This window comes from Natrix helvetica (genome assembly GCF_964273705.1).
Source record: "Natrix helvetica genome assembly, chromosome: 2".
Lineage (NCBI taxonomy): Eukaryota > Metazoa > Chordata > Lepidosauria > Squamata > Natricidae > Natrix > Natrix helvetica.
Window position 1 is genome coordinate 179,896,328 of NC_138552.1, and position 27,288 is coordinate 179,923,615.

General features: G+C 36.1%; 1 protein-coding gene across 4 annotated transcripts in view; it reads left to right on the top strand.

Annotated features, from left to right (window-relative positions):
* KLHL32 (kelch like family member 32) overlaps positions 1–27,288 on the top strand; it is a 93,999-nt gene that overhangs the window by 17,374 nt on the left and 49,337 nt on the right. For all 4 annotated transcript variants that reach the window (XM_081943674.1, XM_081943678.1, XM_081943675.1 and 1 more), the window contains 2 exons: positions 1,556–1,663; positions 10,729–10,827. In XM_081943674.1, the coding sequence (XP_081799800.1) occupies positions 1,556–1,663; positions 10,729–10,827 (207 nt within the window). The remainder of the gene's footprint in view (positions 1–1,555; positions 1,664–10,728; positions 10,828–27,288) is intronic.

The following is a 27,288-nucleotide window of genomic DNA, read 5'->3' on the forward strand; positions in this document are numbered from 1 at the left end:
TTCCTTTATTTTATTGAGTGCATAATTGAGAAGTGAGGTGAAAGTTATACTATCTCTTGGCAAAATATAGAATATTAAGTTGGATTAGTGTATGAAGTACTTGAGCTATGCCAGAAGATTCAAACGATTAGTCATTGTGGTGCCAGAAGTAGCATATGTTGCTTTCCTGATATACAACGCCGTTGTCAATGTTTGCAAAAACACAGCTTGTCCTTCAGTGAGAGGCTTTCACTTATGAGCAGTGTTGTGGGAGTAATTTCCTATGGCTTTTTCACAAGCTGGAACACCTTATGTGCATGAAAAAGCCCTGTGGGCGTAGATTTAAGGCTGTGTGCAGACATTGCTTAGCCAGGAAAAAAAGAATACTGCTTAGGTAGGAAGGAAATATACAGTTGTACATTTTGGCCTGGCCTGGCCAGCAGAGATCTGTAGTTCAGGGGGACCACATAGTAGTTGCTGTAATATTGCTTTTTAATTTGTTAAAAGTCCTTTTGTACTTATATAGAATGAATGAATGAATGAATATGCCACTGTGAGCAAAATTCCAGGTATCTCTCTTCATTTCCTAGATATTCAAGTATAGATTGCTGGGGCTCAGTAAGATTCTTAAAACAAAACAGAGTGGTAATTTCTGCTGCCAGCACCCATCTTCCAGGAGTGCCTCAATTGGTATCCATTCCACTACCCTGATAAATGAGAGATAGGGCTTTCATGTCTCCCTTTTGGTGATTAAAAGGTAAAGTTGCAAAACAAAACCCCTTCATACTTTCAATAGTACAATCTTCTGGCCATATACAGTGAAACCAATGTCAATTTGGGACTGGGGACACTCAGATTCAGCAGATTGAGTATTTTGATTGAAAGTCATCATCTTTCAGCCTAGCCTTTTTTATGGGCATAATGACAGATTAAAATGGAAGAAGATCATATCTATTGCTTTAAGCTCCTACAGAAATGGAAGAATATCAGTGGAATAAAACAAAATTTAACTCCAAAATTTGACTCCCTTGAAGATATAGCACCGGGGTATCAAACTCACATCGTCACGGCAGCGTCAGATGACACATTGGGACTTTCCTCCCCTTCGCTAAACCAGATGCGATCGTGACCAGTGTGTGATGCCTCTGGCCCCCACTCCGGGAGTTTGACAGTCCTGATATACGTAGCATATTGATTAGTAACTTCATTGGATTAGATCCAGATTGGAGGCGACTGTTCCTTTGTTTTATAAAAGTCACTACAAATTCTGCTCTAAGCTTTTCATCGTTGTTTTTCTTCTTCATACAGTGTCCTGTGTATTTTTCCAGCCTTCCAAAGCAGCTTTCCAAAAGACACAGAGGTTTATTGTATAGGAGAAAAGAAAAAATACAGAGATAATCTCTTTGCCTAGTCTTTGCTACATGAATAGAAACCTCTGTACCATTTGGGAGCCAGTCCATGTTTAACAAAGGTCTTTTTAAAGGAATAGCAAGAGAACAACCACTGTTTTCTGATACTTAACATGGACATTGTGCATAACAGTTTTAATGAATAAATATTTCATTTTTTCCTTTAGGCAATGTTCAGTCTTTGTATGGTTGAAAGTTGTGCAGATGAAGTGAATTTGCATGGCATCACAGGAATAGGTTTAAAGCAAGCTCTGGACTTCGCGTACACCGGACAGGTATAATATTATAGTCATTAATCAGCCTATAAAAGTTATATGAACTGCTTTTACCAAATAACTTCACTCATAATCCTGAAGCGATCAATTGGGATAGGAAAACAGTATAGACCAGGGCTTATGGAATGCCTTCAGGCCTTTAATAATAGTTCTGTTCTGGGCCAGATGTGTAGGAAGGATATGTGTATTGTAGAATGGAGAACTGGAAAATTCTGATTCACTGCCCAACTGTCTTGCCCAAAGGGTTGTACTGTACTGGGAAGAAAAATTTGGTCTTTCTTTCTCCATAGTTCCCAACCCAATCCAATTCAACCTTGTTGCCTTCTGCCCCCTCCAATATTGCATTAATATGGTTTTAAGAAGTATTCCAGTAAATTTCATTAAAAAACCTCCCTTCTTGAGTCAAGAGGGCAAAACTTATGTTTGGCTTTCAGTCACAAAAATGTACCGTATTTTTCGCCCTATAAGACGCTCCGGAATATAAGACGCACCCAATTTTAAAGGAGGAAAATCTAGAAAAAAAAGATTCTGAACCAAATACTGTAGTAAAATATTTTATATCAACTGTATAAAGTTAACAGCAGTTTAAGAACAATTTTATGTCAACCATGTAACATATTAAGAACTATCTTTACTCTCATTAACAGTCAGTAAAGTCAGTAAACAGTGAAAGTAACAAAAATAAGGCTGTAATGTTTTTATTCGAACCCCAAGAATTCCTCTTCTTCGCTGCTTTACCTGCCGCTTCTCGGGCGGTTCCAGGCGGCAGAGATCGTAGTAATAGCATTTTGGATGGCAGCGCACCGATCTCAGGAGCCAAAGCCTTTGAATCAAGTTTGATTGTGTCCCATCTAGCGTTCTCCACCCCCAACCCCAAGTCTCTCCGGATCTGCTTATTGCTATTGCTGCTATTGCGCCCAGCTACTGTATCTCTTTGCTGCATGACAGATCCGGGCGGATTGGGGGTGGGTGGGTAACTTCCCAATCTAGCGTTCTCCACCCACCCACCCCCAATCCGCCCGGATCTGTCATGCAGCAAAGAGATACAGTAGCTGGGCGCAATAGCAGCAATAGCAATAAGCAGATCCGGAGAGATTTGGGGTTGGGGGTGGAGAACGCTAGATGGGACACAATCAAACTTGATTCAAAGGCTTTGGCTCCTGAGATCGGTGCGCTGCCATCCAAAATGCTATTACTACGATCTCTGCCGCCTGGAACCGCCCGAGAAGCGGCAGGTAAAGCGGGCGCTGCAGCGATCGTGGTACCAGCATTTTGGATGGCAGCGCACCGATCTCAGGAGCCAAAGCCTTGAGGCACCTTTCGTTTGCAGGAGGAGGGCAGCTTAAAGCAGCGCCCCAGCAATGTGAGGAGCCGCTGCCACCGCCACCACCGCCTAAGCCCTCTCAGGAGCCCAGCCGAGCGGGAGCTCTGAAAGCGAAACCTCTCTCCTTTCCAGCCATCATGATCTCTGCAGCCCCCTCTTTGCCTGCCCCATTTTCAGATGACCCAGTGGCTACATTCGGCTTACAAGACGCACTCAGATTTTTACCCTCTTTTTTGGAGTAAAAAAGTGCGTCTTATAAGGCGAAAAATACGGTAATTCGTGGTTGGCATGCTGCTTCTGCCAATCTGCTGATTAGTCATCTATTGACTGAAGGTGAATAAAATTCTGGTTTTCTGCTACTTTCTAAAAGTGGGAAATCACATTTTTGTATAGAATTATTTTAGATTCTAGTTCCTTTCCCAGTAAAATTAGTAAGCAGCAATCTACAAGGAATATTGACAGTGGCTATTAAGCCTATCTTGTAATCTTACAAGATGATGCAGTTAAAAGGCTACTTGGGAATTATAAACAGATATGAATAACAAATGGCCAAGGGAATGAAAATATCAATTTATATTTCTATGTTGTACCTCATCCACAAGCTGTTTGTAGCAGGCTGTAAATATTGTGAAATAAATATTCAAATACCTTAAAATGACCCTATTAGAAAATGTTCAGATTATCAAACAATTGCTATTATTTCACACACTCATAAGATAATGCTCTAAGTTCTGCAATCTAAACCTCAACAATATGTGGAGTGTGAACTGCTAGACATATAAGCTAAATTCAGAGGTTAATGGATAGAAAATATAAAAGGCAAAGTAATTCCTGTAAGATACCTATTTTTGTTGCATTACACTAAAGCTTTTGACTGGAAAATCACAACAATCTGTGTATAGTCCTTAAAACATGGGTGTACTAGACACCCCATCTGTTTATTGAACAATTTGAATGATGACCAGGAAGCAACAGTTGGATTAGTATATGGAGCAACGGAATGGTTGAAAAGAAAGCAGTCCTCCAAGGAGGTATATTTCCCTGTTACTTGCTTAAAAAGAGAAAACAACAAAGACTACTGGATAAAAAAGAATAGAAATCGGAATTGCAACTTCTGGGAGAAAGATCAACAATCTTTGGCTGGAAGAAGAAGATGTTGTAGCTGACTTTATCTTCATAGTGTAGTCTCAAAAATTCACAGAGATCTTAGTTTTAACCATGAGATAAAGATACATCTTGGAGAAAGATTACAGTAACTAGGCAAAATGTTAAAATGCCAAGACATCACGCTTTGGATTTCTGAACTAAGAATCAGTTAAAAGCAAGTTGCCTGATTCCAAATTAAACCCTAAACTCAATTTTGCAGTTTACTGTATGACCATCCTAACGGTAACCCTACATGAAAAAGTCCTGTTTTGTTTGTTTGCTTTTCCTGGAATGTTTTCCTGAGAGACCTATTTTCAAATGATAGAAGCCTCAGGTTAAAAACAGTGAGATGTTTCTGTGCCCATGTAATAACTCAATGCCATTGAAATACTAGAGAAACCCCCAAGGTTTCACCCAGTTATAATTCAAAACATTTGTTAGCAAATGAGTGGTTTTGTGCATTCTCATCTCCATACTTTTCTGAGAGCGCAGCCATATACCATCTTTACCTTGCTGCCAAAGTGTTTATCATTTGTTTAGGAGATCTCCTCCCAAGAGGTATGACCTTCCATAAGTTAGCTATTCCCATTGAGAAAATGTAATCATTGTGGAGCAGCTAGATCATTTATATACTAGAAAGTAAGGCATCCTGAAGAATTGTAGGAAGGAGAAGAAATTGTGGAGAGCCACCCAAGAAAGACAAACTGATCAGTATTTTCCTTCTTGGTTTGAAGGAAACCATCTTTCTATAGTATTGGGGTTTTATGCAAGTGACTGCTTAGATTTACCTCTCCTATGGACAAACAGGAAGTTCGGGAACAGACTTCTGGTTTGCTCGTAGGGTCGGTTTAAGCCCTCTGGAGGCTTCAGGGACCTTTAGGAGGTTTCCCTGAAGCCTCCAGAGGACTAAAAACTACCCTACAAGCTTGGAGGGTCAGTTTAAGCCTCCTGAAGCTCGCTGAAGCCTCCGGAGGGCTTAAACCGACCCTCCGGGCAAACCGGGAGTGACTTCCAGTTTGCTCGTAGGGTCGTTTTTTGCCCTTTGGAGCTTCAGGGAAGCCTCCTGAAGGTCCCTGAAGCCTCCAGAGGGCCTCTGGGGGGCTGGTTTCACCCTCCCCAGGCTCCTATAAAATCTCTGGAACCTGGGGAGGGCGAAAAAAGCATGGAAAAATGGGGATTCGCGCCTCTCATGCATGCATGCACACTGGGGGGATGTCGTGCGTTGCATTATGGGTGTGGCACGCCAGCGCATGACCCCCCCACACGCTCCTCCCCCTTACGGCACGCAAGCCAAAAAATCTTTGCCATCACTGCTTTAGTGCATGCGTTCAAAAGCCTGATTGGGCTTATTATCCGGGGAGGTCTTATTTTCAGGGAAACAAGGTATATAGTTGCTAAAGTTTCATTTTTCTAATGTTGTTCTCCTGCCAGTTTAAATCCTAGTACCATGATGGCGAGCCTATTTTTAACTTTTAACTTTTAACTTTTATTTGATTTCTAGACTGCCCCTCTCCCAGAAGGGACTCGGGGCGGTGTACAGTCATATTAAAACAATAAATATACATAATATAAATATAAAAAATATAGATGTGGCTGGAGGAGGTAGCAATAGTTTACTGTACAATAGTTAAAGTTAGATTTAAAATTTTAAAAATTTAAAAATACATTAAAAAACACCCCTAAGAACTATCCCAGGATAAAAATATTTTATCTATGGCACGTGTGCCAGAGGTGGCATGCAGAGCCCTCTCTGTGGGCACGCGTGCCCTCACCAGTTGCTCTTCTGGTTTCCGGCATGCGCATGTGTGCCAGCCAGCTGATCTTCGCATGCACCAGAGCATCGGAAACTGGAAGACCAGTTGGCTGGTGCATGCATGCACACTTGGCAGCTGGTCTTCAGGTTTCCAATACTCCAGCACACGCACGCATGCACGTACGTACGTGTGTTCCAGTTTTGGCACTTGATGGTACAGTTTGCCATCACTGTCCTAGTACATTGTGATATTTTTTTTAACTATACTCCCTTTTCTTTTGTATAATCTCTCTGATTATACTAAACATATTTATGGTTTCAATTCAGATGTTATTTTTAAGATGCAGTGCATGCTTGATGGTTCATGACATGCTGATCCTCCTGCATCTTACTGATAGGCATCTGGTGTCCTGTACTGCATTGTGCTGCATTTGAAATATTTAATTAAACTTATTTTAAGTATTTAATTAAGCTTACTCACTTTAAGATATATTTCACATAAAACCCTGGATCTTTTACTTATTTGCTTACATATTTTGGACAGTAGGAAAGTAAAACATTTCTTTTCTGGAGAAGGTGGATGTCTTGAGACCTCTAGTGAAAACGTTGGGTGTTGCGGGGATTTAGTATTTAAAATGGGAATTGTAAGGTTGTATATGGTGAAGATTAATTCTTCCTGTTCATTAAAAGCTGGATTCATGATTCATGAGAATTTATAAATGATTTAGGCAGCTTCATAGGAAAATCCCTCTGTTGAGAAAGAATTACATTGAAATGCATATGTAGCACTACCTAATAATTTCGCGAAGATGTGTAATATTTCAACAAAATGTGTGATTTTTGTTGTTTGATTAACCTTTATTTAATCTTTTTGTCAGCCTGGTTTTCCAACTTTCTTTCAGAAGCATGCAGTTAGTAGTGCAATTTTCAGGAGGTAGCTGTAAATATAGAAAACCGCAATAGAGCCAACTTTACATTACAAAAAACTTTTCTTGTGCTGATCTTCACTTTAAAATTATTTGAGAATCCTGATTGTCCCAACCTTGTCCCTGAAAATCCAAGGATATTTATGGCATGTTTGAATTTTTCTAATTAAATCTGGTGTAGTGGCTACAGTTGCTCTTAACCGGGATAATAAATTGGCCGTACCTAATAAACTCTGAATTGCTGTATTGCCTTGTTAAATCTCAGAGACCATTTTTAGTAGCATATTTTGCTTAATGCCACTGGAGTCCTTTTTAGTACAACCCAGTCCAGAGGGCTCATAGTTACTTTTTAAAGTTTGTTTCATGCACCATGCATCCAATGGCTCTCCGTACCTAAAGCTGCTAAAGCTATGCACTGAAATTATTACAATTTCTTCACTTTGGTTGTGATAGATTTATAAAAAGAACTTCCTTAACTATTTCCAATATCTCCATTGATACGATTTTCCAAAAAGATTCACATACATGATGGCAAACATAAGTATGTGTCCCAAGATAATGTTGCAGAATCCATTCTGGGTCGGTCACTGGGACTAGAGGCTTCAACTTCCATGCTTTCAGATTTGCGCTGGAGCCCATCCGCAGGTAGAAAATGGGCTCCACCATGAGTCCAAAAGCATGGAAGTCTAAACCTCTGATCCCGGCGACTGACCCAGATTGAATTCTGTCATATGCATGATTTCCCTCAGATCTCTATAAGCCAGACTTGATTTATTCATTGGATGCTCGTGGATATTTTTTTAAAAAAAATTATTCTGCTTTTAAAAGCTTTTGACAAAAAACAGAGCCTGTCTGCTAGGACTAGCATTGTCTTACCAAGCAGTCCAATGCCATAATTAGATGCATTATATTGATTTTAAAATTAAAAAGATAAAATGTAGTTAATTTTTTTAAAAAAATTAATTTTTTTCTTTTAATACTGCCATATTCCATGTAGACTCATGGTTGTGGGACGCTATAGTACTATGTTTTAACACATGGATCTGAGAGATCAAGCCATGTTTGGTAATATCACATCTCCATATTATATTGACCCCCCCCCCCAATTAGTGAAACTTTGGGTCTTTGTTGCCACAGTAATAGTCTTCCTTACTTTTTCCCCCAAATAATACTAATATCAGATTAAAACCAGAGAAGATACTGCAGTAATGTTGCATATTCTTTTGGGATTAGCATTTATCATTAGGCAAAAAGAGACTATTTGGATATCATAAAACATCAAACTGGTGTGATCATCTTCTTTTGTACAGATCATCTTTTTTTTTCCTTTAGAATTTTCTGCCTTGTTGAACAAAATAGTTTCTCTAAACTGTGTGCATCTTAATTTGGTATTGATATTGATGTTTCCTGTACTGCTTTGGGTCAACAGTGTCTCTTAGTCTAATCATATGGCTTTAAGTGACGATCACTTTTACCTGGATTTGGGACCACTTAGAGTTATGTCGGGGTAGAATGTTCTCACCAAATATCTACTGTTACATTTTTGATACATTTCATAAATGTATATTCTACATAACTTCAATGTAGGATACTTTGCTACATTTTCCTATGTGTGTTATTGCTCTCATCTTATAATTAGTGCATTTTTGCTTGGAAAAGGGCTTTTTTAAATAAACTAAATAGACTTCTAAAGTCTTTGCTGTCTTGAATTTGCTCTTCCTTATACTAGAGTATTGCTTTGGTCTTGGTGAAAGAAAAATGACAGATAGTTCCAGCTACTTTAACATTGAATTGATTGGCTTGATTTGGTTTAATGCAGATTTTTGTGTGCCAATGAGTGCCTTAACTTAGAAAACCACCTTTGTGACCCTAGAAATAGATGTTGTGCTTCCCTTTCCCTTTTGTTATGAAGAATAACATTATTGTAACCAGTACTTTGTAACACTAGCTAAGCATTTTCTTTGTAAAAGCTTTCAAACACAGTTGGGACTGTTGAAATTGTGTATCTGCAGCTTTGTAAAAAATGACATCAAGAAATCCTCGACAAAGACCAAGATATCGGGGAATAGAGGATAGAAGATAAGGAGAGGGTGGGAGATTGCCTACATATGCTCTGGATCAGTAGTGGGTTCTGGATCCCGTTCCAACCGCTACGGTTGGAACGGGCCCGGCATTGCCCATATGGGCGCGCATGGTGCGCACGCACACGTATGCGGCATACACGTGTCATACCTGCCTGCGACACCTCCGCAAGCCTCTGCGACACTTCAGCTGCTCGGCGGAGCGTCGCGCAGGCGCCGTATGCGTCATGCACATGCACGGAAGTGTCAAATGCTTAAATGACAGGTAAGGAGCTCGGGTGGGCAAGTGGGCCCTCTGGAGCAGTGTACCGGAACGGTACCCAGTGCTCCGGGCAGGCTCCTGTATGCCTGTACCAGGGCATATTGCCTGCAACCCACCACTGCTCTGGGTGGTGTTTCTTGTGTAGGGACCGCAGGACAACAATTTTTCATAGATTTAAGCAGTGGGACACAAAGGGATGAAACATCTTGCTTGCAGGTGTGGCAGACTCTTTTAAAGAACACTAAGATAGCAAACCTTACTTTCTAACTACTTTTGTAAATTGCCTATTTAACCATTTTAAAGCTATTAGAGACCTTTCATACAACAAGTTTGAAAAGTCATCAGGTAAGTTTTATCTTCAACTTGAAATAAAAGAAAATTGATTATAAGCTTAAGAACGTAATGAATTTGAGATAAACAGTGAAAAGCTAAGTATGTTTTTTGATCTAAGAAACTTATAAGTGGATTAATGGTCCAATAAATTTGGAATATTGACTTTTACTATAAGTGTTTGGAATTAACTAAAAACAGTTTCTTATGGAAAGCAGGCTTATTTTCGCTATCCTGGCTACTGCAAACCACAACAAAGATACATTATTGTATGATTTTAGAAGATGAACACTAGATTCTAAGAAGGGAAAAAATATGAGTCTGTTTTTGATGTCAGTTACTACTAGGACTTACAAAATGCCAAAAAATATTATCAGAAACATTAAAGAATGGAGCCAAAAACTAGTAATTACAATATCAATACTGTCAGTAATGATGTCTCCTTCTATAGATAGACTGTGTCAAAAATATATTAATGAAGAAATGACATATGTGGAACAAATTTTGTCTGAAAAGACAGAGAAAATACAGAGTGTGGAACTACAAAAGACTGTTCAAGAGAATGATTTGGAAAAGGACCCTAGATACACAAAAGAAACTGGCTGGAATTTTAAAAATTAAAAGGGAAATGCAAAGTGAATGACTTCTAAAGTGTTCTCTTATTGGATCTACAATAGAGACTTTTTCCATCCTTGAAGAAATATGCAATGGAATAAAGAAGATTAAAGATAAATTAAATCCCAAAACAATATTTGATTGAATTAAAGATTAAAACTCTTAGAACTAAAGGGAAGAAATAAAATTGATTTATTTAATCAAGATTAAAATAGGACATCTATTTTGCACAGTTGTGGAAATGTTTTGAGGACTTTTTGTTGATACCAGGATTGAAAAATTGATACTTCATGGAGCTGTTTATTAAATGATTAATTAATTATTAGCAGACATTTAATAATTTATTTATTTATAATCTTATAAGGGTGAAGAGTTACTAAATAGGTTTATATATGTGATGAAGGTTAGAAGTCATTCCTTTTATGTATTTATTTTCTTTTTCTTTATAATATTTCTACTTTTCTTCATCTTTTTCCTGCACTGTTTATTCTTTTCTCTATTTTTTATTAATTTATTATGCTGTCTGAATTTAGTTATTCATTTTTACTATTGTAATAAAAAATCTTATTTAAAATTGCATTAAAAAAAAGAAATTTTAACGCTTTGGTTTTGTTTTCTTTGCTTAAAGGTTCTGCTGGAGCCAGGAGTGATTCAGGATGTGCTTGCTGCAGGTAGCCATCTCCAGCTGCTAGAAATGCTGAGTTTATGTTCACACTATCTTATCCAGGTAAGGATAATGAAAGGGATATGTTTCTTTGTTTTCCTGAGCTCAATTCAAATGTTATATAAGGAATGATTTTCAAAGTACTTATAGCTCAACCTGGTAATGACCAGGAATTAGCATGGAATTGTCAAAAACAAACCTTGTCAGCCAAAGATTTAATAGATAATAGCAATAGCACTTAGACTTATAAACCACTTCACAGTGCTTTACAGCCCTCTCTAAGCAGTTTATAGAGTCAGTCTATTTCCCCCAATAATGTGGGCTCTCATTTTACTACCTCGGAAGGATGGAAGGCTGAGTCAACCTTGAGCTGGGAAGAACCTGGGAAGAACACCAAATTGTAGTCAGCTAGCAGACAGCAGAAGTAGCCTGCAGTACTGCATTCTAACCACTGCGCCACTGCAGCTCTTACTAATGAGTAAGGTATATCTTTAATAATAGATTTCATAGATTATGAGTAATATATATCTTTACCCAGGGGTGAAATCCACTTACCTTTGCTACTGGTTCGGTAACAATGTGAGTGCGCGCGTGTTCACTTTGCTCACACGCATCACCTCTGTGCATGTGCAGGACCTCCCATGCATGTGCAGAGCATCAAAAGGTAAGTGAACAACAGGGGGCAGGGGGAAATTGCTGTGCCATGTGATTTAGATTAGCTAGAAAGTAGAAAATCCTGCTTTTTAGCTAATATAAATCGTGTGTCACAGCTGTTTGTCGGAAAAACCAGTTCGCCCGAACCGGTTTCATTTTTTTTACTACAGGTTCGGACGAACCGATCTCAACCAGTAGCATTTCACCCCTGTCTTTACTTCAGTAAGTCATTTGACAAAGTTGTGATTGGCAACAATTAAGTACAGGCTTGGTGGTATGACAATGAAGAAACACTGGCTTGAAAACGGTGCTCAAAAACTGCTCATTCAAACATCAGATAAGGTTCCACAAGATCTAGTCCTCTGCTTGTATTATTTAGTCTTCTTTTTTTAAAAAAGTACATAAGTGGTTGGAAGTAATACTTAACAAATCTAAACATGGAAGAAAATTGGTCGAAATAATACACTAAAAGGCAGAATTAAATTCAAATACCCTAGAATATTGCAATAAAATTCAAATCAGTCTTGATAGTTTATAATATCAACATGATATTTAATAATTTATTCTTAATTATTACAGGAAATACCTATAATAAATACTAACTTTTATTAGCCCTACAACTTGAAATGAAATGCATTCATAGTTAAATTCTTTTTGTTAAGTTATAGAGGTGGTGATTCAGCCTTACCTAATTCATTTTTAAAGAATGTCATTATTAGCACTTCGGTACAATTTCCTGCTCCATCCAGAGTTCCAAATTAAACGATTCACAATAAGTTGAAAAAATAGCCTCTCTGGGAATTTTTTCAACTATTGAACTGCTCATTTTTTTTAATTTTTTGTCTTAATATTAAACTAGAATAGATTTCATAAAACTTAAATAAATTGTTCCATGTCTTGACGTAATTGATATAGGACATATTTCTTTGTTATGACATCTGTTTAGGCATTTTTAGAAGGGTTATCATAATTCATCCATCACCACTATCAATTCTATTTGCAAGGCTAAACATTTCCAGAACTCTTAATTTATTTTATAGGATTTATTTTAAATCTTCTAATCATACACATTATTCCACCTAGGCTAAATCCTCTTTAAAGAGTGGTGGTGTCAGATGGACAAATACTTAATGTGTAGTCAGACCACTGAAAAATAAAACAAGATCAATACTATTTGAAAACTATACTTTTAAAATTTGGCCTAAAATCGATCTGTGTATTTTACATTCATAATACCTTGTTTACTTAAGGTCAGTTAATAATCAATTACTTTTCTAAGATATTTTTCACAAGCATAATTGCCTAGCTGAGTATCTTCCATGGTATATCTGCCTATTTAAATTCTATTTCCTAAATGAAGTTCTTTGCATTTCTTTGTGTTAAATATAATTTTGTTTTTTAGTGGATATATTTTCTATATATATTTCAATATATACACCTTTTAAGCCCATATTGGTAGAGAATTAAAATAATTTTCACTCTATTATATAACAAAGGTTAACAAATATGCCCAGTGATATTCTTAAAATGAGGACAATAAAAATCATCAAAATATCAAAGTTACAGTATAACTGATATATAATCCAGGAATAACCTGGATATTTGTTTTGTCCTTCAAATTTAATTTGTTAATCTGTTTAAAATATTTAACTGGAACCTCCTAAAAAAGCATTTAAAACTTGATGAAAAAGTAATTTTAATGACCACTTTTCATAGTGGTTTTTATCTTAGTTCATCCGGATCATACATAAATATTTTTGTGTAAATATTTTCCATTGATTTTCCTAGTGATAACAATATCCGGGTATTTAATTAATTCGGGATGATGCACAGAGCTCATGTTTTTATCTACATCCATTAGGACCTTCTTTATAATTAGTATAATACAGTATTTGATTTATTCCTATTGATTATATAGTGAGAATATTTATCCTATATCTATGGAGTCCTTGGTGCTCTGTGAGGTTGTTTGTTTGCTTGCAAATCTTTCCTTATCAGACTAGGTAGCATCTTCAACACTGAAATATTACGTAGTTTGGTGAGGAAAGATCTGCAAGCAAACAGCCAAGCTTGGAGAACATCAGGAACTTCACTGTTCAACCCTGAGCTACAACATTTTCTATTGCTACCCAGTAACTGTTTAATTTTTGCAAATTTACAGAAAGAATGTGAATACTCATTAAAAAAAAAACACCCCATAATATTATCTATATGTAACAGCAACTTACATTCAAATTTGGGTAATGAATTCCTTGAATTTCCCCAGTTTGTCTTATTAAGCATAGTGAGGTTTTAACATGAAATTAAGGGAGATAAAAGAATCCTTGATACGTGCCACTTTGCAATTTAAGTACCAGTGAGATAATCCCATTAGTAATTACTTGAGCAGAGGGATTAGAATAATAAGGTGTTATCTATGAAATAATTTCTGTAGGAAATCTAAACTTCTTCATTTCTTCAAATAAAACATAATTTGCAGTACTGTATATCGAGAACTTTTTCTTTTTCTCCATCCAACAAAGCTAAAAGCGCTGATAGGTGTTTACTAACAAACAAAGCTAGTATATAAACGGTAAGTTTAATTTTATCTGGGTCATCATGTATTTATAGAATCAGATTATGTAAGATTGTTTATTGTGTGTAAATAAACTTCTCTAATCTTCTTGCAATGCATCAGTTAAAAACTTAGCAACAACGCTTAATAGAGATACCAACTGTAATCTGCAGTGGATCAGGTCCTTATCAGCTTTCAAACTTTCAGTTATATAAGCTTCATAATAAGAAAACGACTCCTTTCTTGCCCTCAATAAAATATTTAATATATTTTCAAAAGTATAGTGATTCCTTTTTATCCCATTCTATAGATTCTCCATCTGGCCCAGAGGCCTTTCTGGATATTGTTATATCAATAAATCACATAGATTTTTCTGTATGTTGTAGACGCAACTAAATTCTCTTAATTAAGATTTCTGGATGATTTATTGCATTTTTAAAGAAATTGCTTGTTGCCCATAACTCTATTAGGGTGGCACAGTGGCTCAATGGTTAAGATGCTGAGCTTGTTGGCTGGAAAGCTGGCAGCCCAGGTTCAAGACCTGAATGCCACATGATGGGGTGAGCTCCCAAATTCTCCCCAACTCCTGCCAAACTAGCAGTTTGAAAGCATGCAAATGTGAGTAGATAAATAGGTACCACTTCGGTGAGAAGGTAACATTGCTCCGTGACATCATGCTGGCTACATGACTGAGGAAATGTGTTTGGATAGGATAGTTCAATGGCCTTGAAACAGAGATGAGCACCGCCTCGTATAGTCAGCAACGACTAGCGGAGTAAAATCTGCAGGGGCTCCTTTTTTATAACTCTATTTGCTGAAATATAAAACCTAAAAGTTGAAAATGAATTTCATTATAATTTCTGTTAGATTGGATATTGAGAAGGCTGAGACAGGCTTGTGGTAACAACAGCTCTTTATTAACAGTAGAACAGTCTGTACAATCCAGCGACTGCTTGGTCTGACAGCAGCACTTTTATAGGGATCTGTCAGACCTCTTTTTTTTTTTTTAGAATTTTATTGGTTTTGCAAAGTTTTTAGGAAAGGGGTATTGGATATGTGTACAAATTTTGACAGCTACATCGTGCAGGAAATGGTATTCCCCCCCAAGACTCATAACTTTTACAAAATGATAAACAAGATGTTATTACTTAACTAGATTTTGACAGCTTATTCTTACATTGTATCTTTCAATAATTTCAATCATTTACTTTGTATCATACAAAAAGAATTCATTATATCAGCAATTGCATTATTTTTCTAGCTTACTTTTGTGATCTGAGTTTTCTCTTTGTTGCCTCTTCCCCCCCCCCCCCTGCCAGCAAAGCCTCGGCACCTCCCATATCTTGTGTAATGTCCTCCGCTTTGTCTAGAAGAGCTTTGTTTTTTTCCATGAAGGCCTCTGCCTCCATGGTTGTATTAATTCTAACTCTACCGCCCTCCCAGAAAATCAGCATACCTTCTGGCAGAAGCTACTGAAACCAAAATCCTTTATCAAATATTTTTTTAGCTAATTGTGCATATTTTTTTCTCTTATCTCTTACTTTCTTTGGTATTTGTTTCAGAATGGCTATCTCTCTGTCCTTGTATTTTAATGTTTGCCTCCTTTGTGCCCCCAAAATCTCATCTCTTGTAGCCTTTCTAAGAAATTTAATATGAATCTCTCTTGGAACATTGTGTGTTCTAGCATAAGCTGAATTAACTCTATAAACCAAGTCAATATCCCACCCTAACTGCTGTTTGTCTTTTTTTTTTTAATTTTTTTTTATTTTTCTTTAAAGAAGACAAGACAACACATACAGAACAAGAGCAGGGAGGAGAAAAGAAAAAAAAACCCAATTTCATCAAACATGTCGTTTGGTTACAAGTTTTTGTGCAGTGGTTTTAACAATTAAGAATAAAGTCACTGATTATCCATTAAACATAGTTAAGTATTTCATTGAGCATTGTGTGTTCAAATTACCATTAGTATTCTTTCTTTTATGACGACCCTTGTTTCTTTACATCCATAATTATCTACTAGGTAACAATAAGTCTTTATAAAATTATATCACCATTCTCTAAGAAATAAGAATAAGCATTAAATCAAAGAAAAAAAAAACCTCATTACTTCATATAAGACATTTCTACTTTCCATTAGCCATAGAATTTCCAATCATCCACAATTCCAAATATAATTCTCCATTGTTATTTGTCAATCCATGTAGTCATTAAGTATTTCAGTCTATATTTATATCCATTATTCATTACATCATCATTATTCCATTTTATATTATAAGATAGTTACCAAATACAATCATCCCTAACAATTTAAATCAATTTAAATCTTATATATTGAATACCTTATTGTTCTTATATCGTATAAGTAGGTAGTCTATTTCATAGATAAAGCTTAACACATATAAAAAGAGAAAAAAGAAAAAATGATTTTTTCCCCAACATTAAGTATAGCTTTCTATTATTATTACATATAAGATAAAATAAAGGGGTAAAAAAGTTCATTTCCAGGTTTTTTTATCCAACCATTGATAAAACAACTCCCATACTTTATAGAATTGCTCATCCTCTAGTTCTCTAATTTCAAATGTAAGTTTACTCATTTCAGCACAATCCATTATCTTCCGAACAATTTCTTCCTCTGTTGGTACTTTCTCATTTTTCCAATGTTTAGCAAATACAATTCTAGCAGCTGTTAAGACATTTATAATCAAATATTTCAAGTCTTTATTGTATATTTCTGGTACTATTCCCAATAGAAAAAGTTCTGGTTTCAAGTCTATATGTTTATGTATCATTTTCTCCAACCACATGTGTATTTTAGTCCAGTATCTTTTAGCTTCAGGACAGGTCCACCACATATGGTAGAATGTGCCCGGCGTATGTTGACATTTCCAGCATTTTTCAGACTTATTCTTCGACATTCTTGCTATTCTCGATGGGGATAAGTGCCACCTATAAAACATCTTATACAAGTTTTCTTTATATGCAACTGACATTGTCATTTTGTAATTTTGAGTCCACAATTTTTGCCATTTTTCTAAGTCAATCCCATGTCCAAAGTTTTTTCCCCAAGCTAGCATAGATCCTTTCACTTGTTCTTCATATAGTTTCACCTCTAATAGATAATCATAAAAATTTTTAATTACTTTTTCATCATTGCCTGTTAAAATTTTATCTAATTCGGTCGGTTTATTATAAAAGCCCTCATTTTTTCTATCTTCATTGTATCTAGAATGTATTTGCACATATGAATACCAATTGAGTTCAATACCTTCTTCTTTCAATTCTTGTATAGATTTAAGTTCACCCTCAGTATTCAATAATTCAGCATATCTAACTGTTTCTTCCCTTTTATATACTATTGGATATGAAAAAGCTTCAATAGTTGAGATCCAGACTGGAATTTTCAAGTAGTGCAACCTCTTAACCTTCTCCCAATTTGATAACAGAGCCTCTCTTATAAAATGATCTCTAAAATAACCATGCTCTTTAGCTCCTTTATACCATAAGTATGCATGCCACCCCAACAGCAGGTCATGACCCTCTAAATTCAAAAGCCTACCATTTCTTAGCATTATCCATTCCTTAATCCACATCAAACTAGCTGCCTGGTAGTATAACTCCCAATCGGGTAGGCCCCACCCTCCCCTTGATTTGGCATCTTGTAACAATTTACATTTTATTCTTGCTTTTTTCCCTTGCCATATAAATTTCAACACCATTTTATTTAATTCTTCAAAATAGCCTTTCCCCAACTTAATTGGAATAGTCTGGAACAAATATAACAGTATAGGTAAGATATTCATTTTAATTGTTGCGATTCTACCAATCATTGATAATTGAAGGTTCTCCCATCTCGCCAAGTCTGTTGCAATTTGTTGCTTCAGTTTAAGATAATTATCTTCTTTAAGGGTACTGCATTTGGCTGTTAAGTGAATCCCCAAATATTTAACTTTATTTGTGATTTGCATTTCCAAATTTTCCGCCAATTCTTCTTTTTGTTTTCGGGGTATATTTTTGGTCAAAATCTTTGTTTTATCTTTGTTTATTTTTAAACCTGCAACTTCTCCATATGCCTCAATTTCTCCTATCAATTTAGGTGCAGATTGAAATGGCTCCTCAAGAATGAAGACTAGATCGTCAGCAAATGCTTGCAACTTGTATTCTTCCTTTTTAATGGTCATTCCCTTTATTTCTTCCTCTTCTCTTATCTTTCTATTTAGTACCTCTAATGTTAAAACAAAAAGCAATGGTGATAGTGGACAGCCTTGTCTCGTACCTTTTTTAATTTCGATTGGATCCGTCAGTTCTCCATTTATCATTATCTTGGCTGTTTGCTTGTGGTAAATCGTTTGTATAGCTTGAATAAAGTTCTTACCAAAGTTCATCTGTTCCATTTGTTGTATCATAAACATCCAGTTCACATTATCAAAGGCTTTCTGCGCATCCAGAAACATCAAGGCCACTTGCTTTCCAGGGTGGACCTGATAATATTCCAAGGTGTCCAGAATTGTCCTTATATTGTCTCTAATTTGCCTCTTTGGTAAGAAACCATTTTGGTCCGGATAGATAAACCCATTTAAGTATTTTTTCAGTCTCTCCGCCAATATGGAAGCAAATAGCTTATAATCTGAGTTCAACAAGGAAATAGGTCTATAGTTCTTAATTTGCGTATGGTCTGCCTCCTCTTTGGGTAGCAATGTAATATATGCCTCCAACCATGAATTAGGTATTTTGCTTTCAATCATTACTTCATTCATAACTTCTAGTAAGGGAACGGCCAAGGATTTTTCTAGTGCTGTTTGTCTTTTTTAATATATTCAGCTAAAATTGTTGTCATTATCTCCTTTAAGTCTTCATTGTCAGTCTCAATTACATTTTGAAATCTAAGGAAAAAAGACATCCTTTCAAATTCCATTTTTATCAGGTGGTTCTCGAGTTCTAAATTTCCTCTCTGGACCCCCGTCACCTCCCCCCTCATCTCAGTTGCCCCCTCCTCCAGAACATCCAATCTCTGTTTATTTTGTGCCGTTTGATTTTGATTTTCTCTGAGCTGTTCATTTATCTCTCTCAGTTGATTTTTCATTTCTTCCTGCCCTTTTAGAATCTTTTGAAGCAACTGATGAGATACAGATTCCTCCTAAGGGGCTTTGGGTTGTAGAAAAGATGTTAAAGACTGTTGCCCAATGGGACTGGATGTTGAGGATGTTGGAGCAGAACCTGGCTTCCCAGGTGGTTTCTTCGGAGCCATCATAGAAGAAAAAGAACTCAGGAGTATCTATGTCCATACAGAGAAATGGCGACTGTAGAATGGGACAACCAAGAGAGATCACAAGGCAGGCAGTCCAGACAGGAATAGAAACCTTCTATATATTTCAATTCCAGCCAATTAAGTCGGATATTCCAGATCCAAGATACTATGTAGCAAGAGATGTTTCTGAGAGTCACGGAGGCAAAAGTACAATGCCGGTAGTTTTTATAGGAGGAGTCTGATTTCAAAGGGCATAAAGACAGCGGAAGTGTGCCATCTTGCTTCGCCAACACCGGGGCTCGGAAAGCAACAAGTCAAAAGTTTTCAAAGTTTTTTAAACAGTCAGATCATCACTTTTCTTTCACAATTGCATTAAACATTTATTTTGCCATTGCTTGTAGCGAGTGTGATCTTTTAATACTCTCTCTCTCTCCTCCGAGAGAGGAGATAGCTCCAAGCCGCTTCTCCGCGAGGGGGGGGGAATCCCCCTTCCTCCGATCACACTTCCCAAGGGAGGATTGAAGATCTCTTGAAAAGCTGACAATCTCTCATTTAAATATCAAAGGAAAGTCAAAGGAGAATTGGGGAGGATTCCCATCTCACCGCACTTCAGCTGCAGCCTTCAAGTTATCGATCATCCAGCTGCCTTGACACGAAGCGCGCGGGAGCGCACCCCCTTTCGCTTCTTGGCTCCTGGGGCAATGCCAGGGACCCCCCCTGCGGCCGCCGCCGTTCCAGGGGACCCCCAGCGAGCAGCCCATAAGGCAGGGCACCCCTTCAAGGCACCCTGTGCCCCCCCCAGCCGAGGGGAGCCCACCAAGAGAGCGCAGGGCGGACGAAGCACGTCCGTCGCTCTCAACAACCGGAAGTAGAATCGGGAGCTGTCAGACCTCTTAACCAATAGGATTCAATCTCTGTTCCCACCTGAACAGAGGACCTTGGTGGAAACTATAGCAGATAGAGTGAATATCTAATAATTTCTTTGAATTAGTCAATTGAATCCTTAATAGACATTATGTTACCTTTTTTCAGATGTTTAGGTGAAAACCCAATAACTGCCTGTTCCAATATATTTGTTTCATTGGTTTTATTCCATATTCCATTTTCAATGCATATAATCGATCTGGTTGTAATTTAACGAATCTAAAACATAATATGCATTCTGAATTTGATTTGTAGAGTACACTTTCAGTGCTTCTTTTAATTCCAGTTTTCATATTCTATGCTGCAGCGCACACATCTTTTTCCTCCAGGAGGTGTAGGCTATTATCTCACCATAAATATATGCTTATCCCAATCTGCCCTTTCTATTTATTTGAAGGGGGGGAGGGAAAAAACCCACTATATCTTTTTTTGTATGTGGTCGTTCAACAAATTGAGAGTCTTCCAGCAAAGAATTATTAAAATACCATCTGATGAGATTGTACTTTTCAAAACCAATGATAATACTACTGGTGTGTGATCAGAAATGAGCTTGTTTAATTTAGTTTGTTATGGTTGTAGATCAGAGTAACTTAAAATAATAAAATAGGTACATCAAAATTGAAACATGAGTAAAATAATATATCAGAACCCATACGAAAAGTACATTAACATAAAATACTTGCATGTACGCTATCTGAAACAACTGTTTACATTCCATCATAGCCAGTATAGAGAAAGTGGCTGTATTTCCTGAGGTTTCTACCTCCTGATCAGCTCACAGGAAACTGAGAGATCATTGTCAATCTTGCTTAAATATTGAGTTGTGGTGGGAGAAATGCATACAGACAAACACTGAATTTCTCTATAAAAGAATACATTGCAACACTGCATGATCTACAATTTTGATTTTCCCCTACCTAAAAGTCAAAAATAGCTGCTATTATTTAGGAATGTTGCAAGATCTATTCTGTAAAAGAGTAGACAGATGAGCAGTTACAGTGGCCAATGTAACAAGCTCTTCTTATGAAATTAAATTAAAATTAATTTAAATGAATAGATGACCCATGCTACATGTGCTTGAGTTTCAATGAATGCTATTCCAGTCTCTGCTGAAAGGACTGAGTTTGGGATGTATTGTGGAATCAGGAATATATCCTTTTAAAAACTCAATTGAACAACTTCCAAAACACTTTTTTTATTATAGTCACATATTTGAAAAGCACAAGATAGCTATGCTTCCAACTTTCTGTTCACTAGATACCATATATAGTTACCTTCTTTCATATGAAAAAAGTCTAAAAATGTTCACATTCCATTAATCCTGTTGGGAGATTAATACATATTGCAATTTTTCCCCCATGCAGGATTCATATTAATTCTTCCTGCATTTTAAACAGGTTTCATTTAAAAGTTGCCTTTTCTTTCATGACTATTTTTTCCTCAAGATTAGTTGTTGAAGCTATCAAATAATTTGTCCCACTTTCAGAATTCTCATTTATCTTTTTTCATTCACTAATTTCTCAGTTTTCATCATAAACAAATCAGACATGCTTTTTGATTCATTCCTTTTTTTCGTATGTATGTCTAAAATAGATGTATTCTTAAACTAGATATCTGAAACTTATCATTTTCTCAGATGTTCATCTCTCCTCATTCTCATTCATTCTTTGTTTCCAAATGGCCTAGGTACTCTTTTTATATTCAGCTCACATCTATTCAGGATGTTATGGATTTTTTCTCCAAACTCATTCCCTATTCTTCCATTTTCACTATTCACTAGAACACAACAAGTAGTTATCACTAATCTAAGGTTTCATAATCCATCAGTAACAAACTGGATGATACCAGTACATACTTTCTGGTACATATTACATTAACTTTTTTCATTTAATGTATGCCTTACTTTCCTGCATGCATTCTTCAGTTCTATTTCACAAAACTAAACTATCTCCATGCAGACCTATGGCATTGTTTGTCTTTCTTTTTATTTTACAAAAGCCCAACATATCTTTTTGCTTGTCTGTTTTCCTTTATTCATGAATTTATGAGGGGGTCTTTGGTGCTCTCTGAGCTTAGTTGCATTCTTACAGATGTTTTGTTACCCAAACTAGGTAACATCATAAAAAAACAACAACAGCCAAGCTCAGAGAGTACCAGTATCTCCTCATTTCAGCCCTGAGCTACAAATATTCTCCTTTATTAGTATCATTAATTTATGCCTTTTCTTTTCTTAGATACAAATTACAATGTGCTCCATATACCTTAGTCATCAGTTAGATAGCTAATCACCTTCACAGCTTATGATGATAATAATGGTAAAAAGAATATAATGCTTAGTTTGGTCATCTTTTATTCAAAAGCCATGGTTAACCTCAGTGAAGGACCCATTCTTCTATGCCGGCGAAGCTCTATAATGCTGAAACTACTTTGAAAACAACAATATAATACTGTTTTCTCCATTTCATTATTTAGGAGGTACATGCACTGTCCTAACACTCTGGGTGTAGTCAAAGCTGAACCATTCTAATGCCTTGGACTGGCCAACCCTTTGCACAAAATTTGGTCCTTATGGCTCTTTCTATTTACTCCCAGTATTTGCTCCCTGTTACGGAGTTTTCAGAATTGCTTACAAGAAGATATAAATCTATTTGAATTCAATTTTTAAAAAAGTAATTTAATACAAATTTAAAAATAATGTAAGAAAGTAATTAGAATGTAATTAATCGAAACAAGAAAACTCTAACAGTGCAATGTTAATTTCCACCAAATAAAAAGTCCTGATTTACGACTGTCTGTAGGTTTTGCCTTCAGGCAGTTACTTTTAACTAATAGATTTCACAGGGTGAACAATTCATTTCCTTTAAAAAAAAAGGCAAACAAGAGATAGGAGTCATTGGATAAAGCAACTTCTTTATGGATACGTATCAAGAACTTGCATTTGAATATTCTTTGTTTCTGGAATGATGAGATCTGTACTAAATGATATTGAACTGTACATATTCCATGCAATATATGCTTTAATTTATATTTTTTGATAAGGAGAACTGACCAATATATGTAATTAAGAGGTATCTCTTATCCCTTGAAACGATCACATTTCAAGTAAGAGAACTTGCTTGAAAAGGAGTATCAGATTATAAAGAATTCCAGAATACCTAAGAACTGTCCTTTTTAGAAAAATCCCTATTATTATTACCAATGAACAGTAGATGGCAGTATGAGTCCACTAGTCTGAATAAATTAAGGCATTAGAAAGGAGGAAAAAATGAAAAGAAATTATTTATTTTGCTCCATATTAGTCTTGTGACCTAATCAGTAAAAAAGTCATTATTCACACAACACTGGGCAATATGCATTGTAATTTTTAACAAATAATGTGGAACTGTTAACGGTTTCGCAGGAAATACAGCCCTGTCTTGTGCAGCAATGGTCATTTATCATTGCACTTTGTGAAATCTCTCATTTGTTCTAATTTGAATGTAAATGACTCTAAGGTTTTACAAATAAGGTGACAGACTCACATAAATGTAATTGCAGGGTTCATCTCTCTCTTTTTATATATCACTCATTAAGTTATGAATTAAATACATCGTATTAAACCAGGGGCATGTCCAATGATGATATTGTAATGGCAAATTACTCCATGCTATTAGAGGTGTATTTTTTATTCATGGACATTAATTTGTCATTAAACGGCATTAGTTTAGCACTTTTATGTGGGAGACGTGACCTGAAAGAGGAGACTTGCTGCTGTAATGCAAGAGAAGAGAAATATGAATACTAGATACATGTCACTCTTTAAGCTCTTCAAATGAAATGGAGAAAAATTTATATCAGCTTATCTAGGCCTATCCACCCACACGAACACATTCTTTTTTAAATTGGTTTTTATCCATGTTCAGAGACATCTCTGAAGAATGAGTAGCCTTCATTTAAAAAATCCTCTTTCCCATTCAAAAGCTATGGAGAGAGATGAAGATGGGAAAATGTTAAGTTCATCTTCACAAGTCTCCCAGATCTTTGCTGAGTTTTGATTGATTACTCCTTTCAGCTATCAAAAAGAGTGACAATAATCAATTTTGCTTTTAGGAAAAGTACCGTATTTTTCGGAGTATAAGACGCACCTTTTATCCTAAAAAAAAAAGGCTGAAAATCTGGGTGCATCTTATACATCGAATACATCATTTTTTGCCTCCTGAAGCTCCGCCCCTTCACCAAAATGGCTGTGCATACCCTTATGGAGGCTTTCAGAGAGCTCCTGGGGGCTGGGGGGGAGGGCAGAAATTAGCAAAAAACAGGCCTTTTGCCCCCCCTCCCCCAGCAGCACTCTATAAACCTCCATAAGGCTATGGCATGCAATTTTTTTTGGACAAAAAAACAGGCCTGTTTTCACGAAAAATGGGCGTTTTTTGCTCATTTTTGTCCCCCCCCCCAAGGCTATTTATGCCTTTTTAAAAAATGGGCCTGTTTTTGCGAAAAACAGGCTGTTTTTGGGAGCTTTGCAGAGTGCAAAAAGTTTTCCTCCCCCCTTTTGGAAAGCTCTTTAACTGATTGATGAGAATTACATTGATCAAGTGCTGTGCCAGCAGAAACAAAGTCTTAGGTGCTGCAGATTGTCAGCGATTTCCTTCTCCAGCACATGGATAAATACACCTGGAAACATCTACCTACCTACCTACTCTCTCTCTCTCCCTACCTACTGTAGTTCTCTCTCTTTCTCTCCCTCTTTCTCCCTCTATCTACCTACCTACTTTTTAAAAAGAAATTGCCTCTTTAAAAACCTGGGTGCGTCTTATACTCCGGTGCGTCTTGTACTCCAAAAAATACTGTAACTGTACCATAACAATATTGTACACCTGAATAGAAAACAAAAAATCCAAAATGTTGCCTTTATGTCAAAAAACAACCCTATTTGGATTTAATTGACTCTTTCAAAAATATTTAACCAACAGTTATATTTATGGGAGAAAGGAAGACTTTGGGCACAAAGAATTAATTTTTAAAACTCTGTCCACCCTTCCTTCTCTTCAGTTCTGCCAGTGAAGGATTCACAGAGTATTTGAAGTAGGTGTTATCTGTATGCATCAATAATTGGTTGTGTATCAATGGTTTGTGATGGATATATACTAAACATGAAGAAAGATACTATGTTGGAGGAAAATGAACCCTCAAGTCCCAAGATTTTTCAGTCTCTCAACCAAGGTTAAAATAAAGCTTCTTTTTCCTAGTATTCTTCAGGCATTGAAGGAAACAAGGGAGATCAAGGTTAAAGCATATGAGCATACCTAAATTAAAGCAAAGAAATATAATTAGCACTGAAGTGACAACATGCCAAATACCGAAAAGAGAAACGAAGGCAAAATGGTGAAAGAAAAATCAACAGAGGGAATACTGGAAGCCAAGGGATGCATCTGAATATTTAACCGCACTTATGGGATAATAATACCATTATATTTTTCATTGTCTCTAAGAATTAAGTCTTTTAGGACATTTCCCCAAATACCAGTGGTGGTGAATTGAAGATGCCAGAAAACACTTAACATTTGGTCTAATTCCTTTTTGTGTCCTGGGTTTGCCCCTTGTAAAGCATTTCTATTCATAGAGGTAAAATGACATTTAAGACTTTGAGAAGAGTTGATATAGCTGTGGTGTTTCAATTCCTATTTTCACTAAGACTGACTGATTCTCTGAAGCATTTCTGTAAAATCTAAAAAAAAATATCATAGAGAATCTTAAATGGCTTTTCTGAATTCAGTTGTAGGCTTAAATTTCTTTTTACTGCATTTTGCATTTAGTAAATCTAAAAAATACTATGTTATTCCTTTCTGTCTTCAAGCATGTGTAATTGTGTATATATATTTGGGACAGGGGGAAAAATTATATATATATTTTATGTATGATTTCCACATAATTTTAGTAAATTGTCCACTGAATTACATGTGTATATACATATATTGGAAATGGAGCAGTAATACCTTGACTTACAACTGTTCTCTAATCCAAAAATAAAGCAGGTGGAGTAACAACTGGGTATGATGCCTTGGATATTAATGGCTTGGCTCAGCAATGGAATTCTAAAGCTGTATACACTTTTTCTGTCTTAATTATGCATTCATTAGAAGCTTTTATACCCAACAGAATAAAGTAAATATTTTTTGATCTCTGTAGTGTGCTCCCAGATTGCAGATTTGCACAGCAGGGTCTTGATAATCTGAATAAATTGTATTTCCCCAAGGAGTTTATCTTTCAAATAAGGTCATAAAGAAGTACAGCCTCTCCCCATAGTTCTCCTTGTGTTTTTCTTTCCTTTTTATAGCACAGCACACAGGAACAGAGGTATATTGTACTCAGTTCAGTTGTGTGCATGGTTGTGATTAACTTTCATTTATCAGCCTCTTATTGATATACATCCTTTTCTGTGGCATATGCAGTGATTTTTAAAAACAACAACAACAAAGGAAAAACAAATGTAAAATATGAAATAATACTAAAAGAAAAAATCATTTGTTGTTATCCTATGTAGTATTTTATATCACTGTTGCTGTGTGTGTGTGTGTGTCTGTGTATGTCTGTGTCTGTGTATATGTATATATTCATACTGTAAGGGAATACCTATTTGGATCTGCATGTCATATAAATGTATAAAACATGTACCACATTGTGAAGTAACAGAAACACTCTGAAAAATATCTTGATAGTTAATTCATGTTGCCAATCTAATATGGTAAAATTATTTATCAGTGTATCTTCATTGTTAAAAATGCATGTTTACTCAAAGCTAAGGCTCAATAAATTCAACAGTGTTTCCAGAAAATTGAAAAGTATGTTTTATTGTTTACGATAAACTTCTAAGACATATTGGTAGTTGGCACTATGCATAGTCTAATCAATAATAATACAGTATTATAATTATAGTACACCCATTGTCAGCTTTAATTACAATGTAACCTTTGCACACTGAATAAATGTTAATTTGTATAATAAATAAATGAGCAATTTGTACATGATTTAAGGAGGGGATATAATATCCTTGCTTGGAATTTGTTACATTTAGTTGAATTCTACCATGAAACTATAAGGAGAGTAATTTCAGTTTAGTTGCATGCTGTTTTAATTATAAGGAAAGTAAGCAAGGTAGTTATAA